This window comes from Frankliniella occidentalis, unplaced genomic scaffold, assembly GCF_000697945.3.
Source record: "Frankliniella occidentalis isolate FOCC.00 unplaced genomic scaffold, Focc_3.1 Scaffold1182, whole genome shotgun sequence".
Lineage (NCBI taxonomy): Eukaryota > Metazoa > Arthropoda > Insecta > Thysanoptera > Thripidae > Frankliniella > Frankliniella occidentalis.
The window spans coordinates 9,079-11,813 of NW_026268288.1; the positions used below are offsets into that span (position 1 = coordinate 9,079).

General features: G+C 52.5%; 1 protein-coding gene across 1 annotated transcript; it reads left to right on the forward strand.

Moving 5' to 3' along the window:
• Positions 1-1,367: 1,367 nt before the first annotated feature.
• LOC127751817 (uncharacterized) lies at positions 1,368-2,698 on the forward strand. The gene is made up of 2 exons (XM_052275921.1): positions 1,368-1,980; positions 2,089-2,698. Exons 1-2 carry the CDS (start codon positions 1,915-1,917, stop codon positions 2,326-2,328), a joined length of 306 nt encoding a protein of 101 aa, XP_052131881.1. The 5' UTR covers positions 1,368-1,914; the 3' UTR covers positions 2,329-2,698.
• The last annotated feature ends 37 nt before the right edge of the window (positions 2,699-2,735 follow it).

Below are 2,735 nucleotides of genomic sequence, written 5' to 3' on the forward strand. Positions count from 1 at the left end.
AATATTCTAGAAAAGAGTTTAAAATAATGACAAACAAAACCAGGGAAGGAAGCAAAACAAGTAAAGTAAATTGTTGACTAAACAGTACCTGCACGTGAGGTGAAGGGAAGCGATTCTCTCCAATTCAGTTGAGTATCGATGGGCTTTGATTTAAGCCAAAGGGCCTGGTTCTGCTCCTTCTGCCCCTTCTCAGCATCAGTAGATCCTGATAAATCGGAGTTACTGATAACCGGAACCCGTTCAGAGTTATCTGGGGCTAAACCCGTGAAAGTAATAATGTGGATCAGCTCTAAACTCAGTTGTGAGCACTTTCATTATATAAATAGTAACAAACAACTTGGTACCTGGGGAAGGGCTTTTGGCTGGCAACTTCGTTTGGCGGAAGGGCGCGCCTGCTTGTTTCCCATGATTTCTGTCTGTTGAATGTACGAATTCTGTACGAGCGAGTGTGCCTTTCTTCACTGAAAGTTGGGGAGTGACATTTTCCATCAAATTTGGTGACTCCTGGGGGAGTGACATTTTGGAAAGTCGCTCGTTTAGAGACACATTTGCGACGTTTTCAGTTCCAAATGTCACTATTTTTGAGTGACTTTTGCAAACATTGCTCGATTACAGCGATGAAAACATACGTCGCTCTATTCGGGCAAAAAAGGTGACTCTCCCCTTTACAGTGTTGTGGCGCGTGTGCTTTAACCTCTTTTGTGCGGCGCTTCGCCCTAAAACCTGTTGTCTGTGCTCTTGTGTGATTGCGTCATAGCTTTGGTGAATGCTCAAATCATAAAATTTTGTCCGTTCATTTGCTGATTTCACTTGGCGTCGCGGTGGGCTTCCGTTTTGGGCCTCGCAATAACGGCTCGCCACGGGCCTGATGTCTTTGTTTCTTTCCCGCTCTCGACTCTCGAGCGTTCGCGTACGGATGGCAGAAAGGAGGTGATGCAATCGGCAAATGAATGGATGCATTTTGGCTTAAAATAGTGATCGAAACGATTTTGAGTCATTCCCTGCGTCGCGACACGTTTGTGCCTGTCGGTGTTGGTCGGGGAGGGAGGGGGAGGAGGAACGCGTCGGCGCGACCGTGGGAAGAGAGCAGCGGTGAGCTGAACAGGCGCGGGCCTGGGCGAGGCCCTGATTCGTCACGAAGGACATCGGTGTCCTGGTGGGTAGTGCACCAGAGGTGAGCATCGGGCGGTCCGCAGTCCCGGTAAGAACCGGCAAGGTTCCGGAAACGACAGGTGCGAGTGAGACGCTCGCACCGGCCGTAGCTCCGTCTCACTCGCCCGTCGCTTTCGGAACCTTGCCGGTTCTTACCGGGACTCGAGGGCCACCTTGCCGGGACTGCGGACCGCCCGATGCTCACCTCTGTAGTGCACCCACCCTCTCGTCGTGATCCTGGAGCAGCTCGCGCCCGACGTCGGGGAGGGCAGCCAGCGGTGAGGCCGCGGGAAAGGAGGATCGCGGCCGGGGCTCGGAGCTGGTGCACCTGATGGTGCTCCTCGAGGAGTCGTTCGTCGCGTCCTCTCGTCCTGGACCTGGTGCAGGTCGTGCCCGTGCAGAGGGTCGCGTGTTGCGCCTGTCGGCCCTCGTGCTCGGCCGGGCTGAGCACCGCGTCGACGCCCTGGACAACACGAACGCTCGTCCGGGGCTCGGAGTTGCTGCGCCTGGCGCCGTGCCTGACGTCCGCGGTGTGTGCGTGTGTGAGAGTGCATGGGCATGTGCGCGTCACGCGCCCTACCGTTTTGAGCGTGCACACGCGTTGAACAGAAACTAATATCCGTTTGTGACCGCCTTTTCCAGGAGTATGATCTGTTATGCCCACCACGCAGGAGTTCCACCCCTGCGGGGGTAGGCACCCCGCCGCTACCTCCCACATCCCCAGAACCAGGCCAGGACGACGCTGTGCCTGAGGTAGACACGATGCCCGTCGACGTTGTGCCTCAGGCAAACGCGGTGCCCGGTCCAGCCAACGAGCCAGCAGATGAGGTGTGTGTGTGTGAGAGAGAGAGAGAGAGAGAGAGAGAGAGAGAGAGACTGTGTGTGTGTGTGTGTGGTCCTCCGCAGATTTTTTAACTCGTAATGTTTATTTCATAGGCATGCGTGAGGGTCCCAACTGCGCCGGCCCCAGTTTTTGCTCCCACCGCCCGCGCTCCTGTGGCGCAAGCTGTGTGGCAAATTTATCAATTCTTGCCGCCCGCCAACCCGGCACCCGTTGTTGCCATGGTGATGGGACACCAACAAGTGCCCTCTCCCATCCAAATTGTGAGTGTCGAAGTGACGATTACTTGTAAGGTTCCCGGAAATGACAGCCGCTCACTAATGATGTATGGGTGATTCTCAGAATACGGGCCGTTTGAGAGTTCCCAAAATTTTTATTTTTTTTGGTCGAATTTGCTAGGTTTTTTGGTCGCAATGGTTTTATTTGCCTTCAAATAAGATATGTGTAAAGTGGCGATAGTTCAAATCACGTACTTCTAGTACAACGTTAAAAGACCAAATTGTGGTCACGTTCAATCAATGATGAAACTCAAATATTGCCTCCCGCACCTTTTAATTGGTCTTTTGTTTGCTCCACAAGTGTGTTGTACACATATTTCACATCCAGCCACCCCCATTTTATGCGTTTTAGTATGACTAGAACATTGCAATAAATAACTTGTTTTTCGCCCCGACACTGCTCCACAGATGCCCAACTTTATTATGTACAGTTCTAAATTAACCCCGAACTACATATTTCCTCA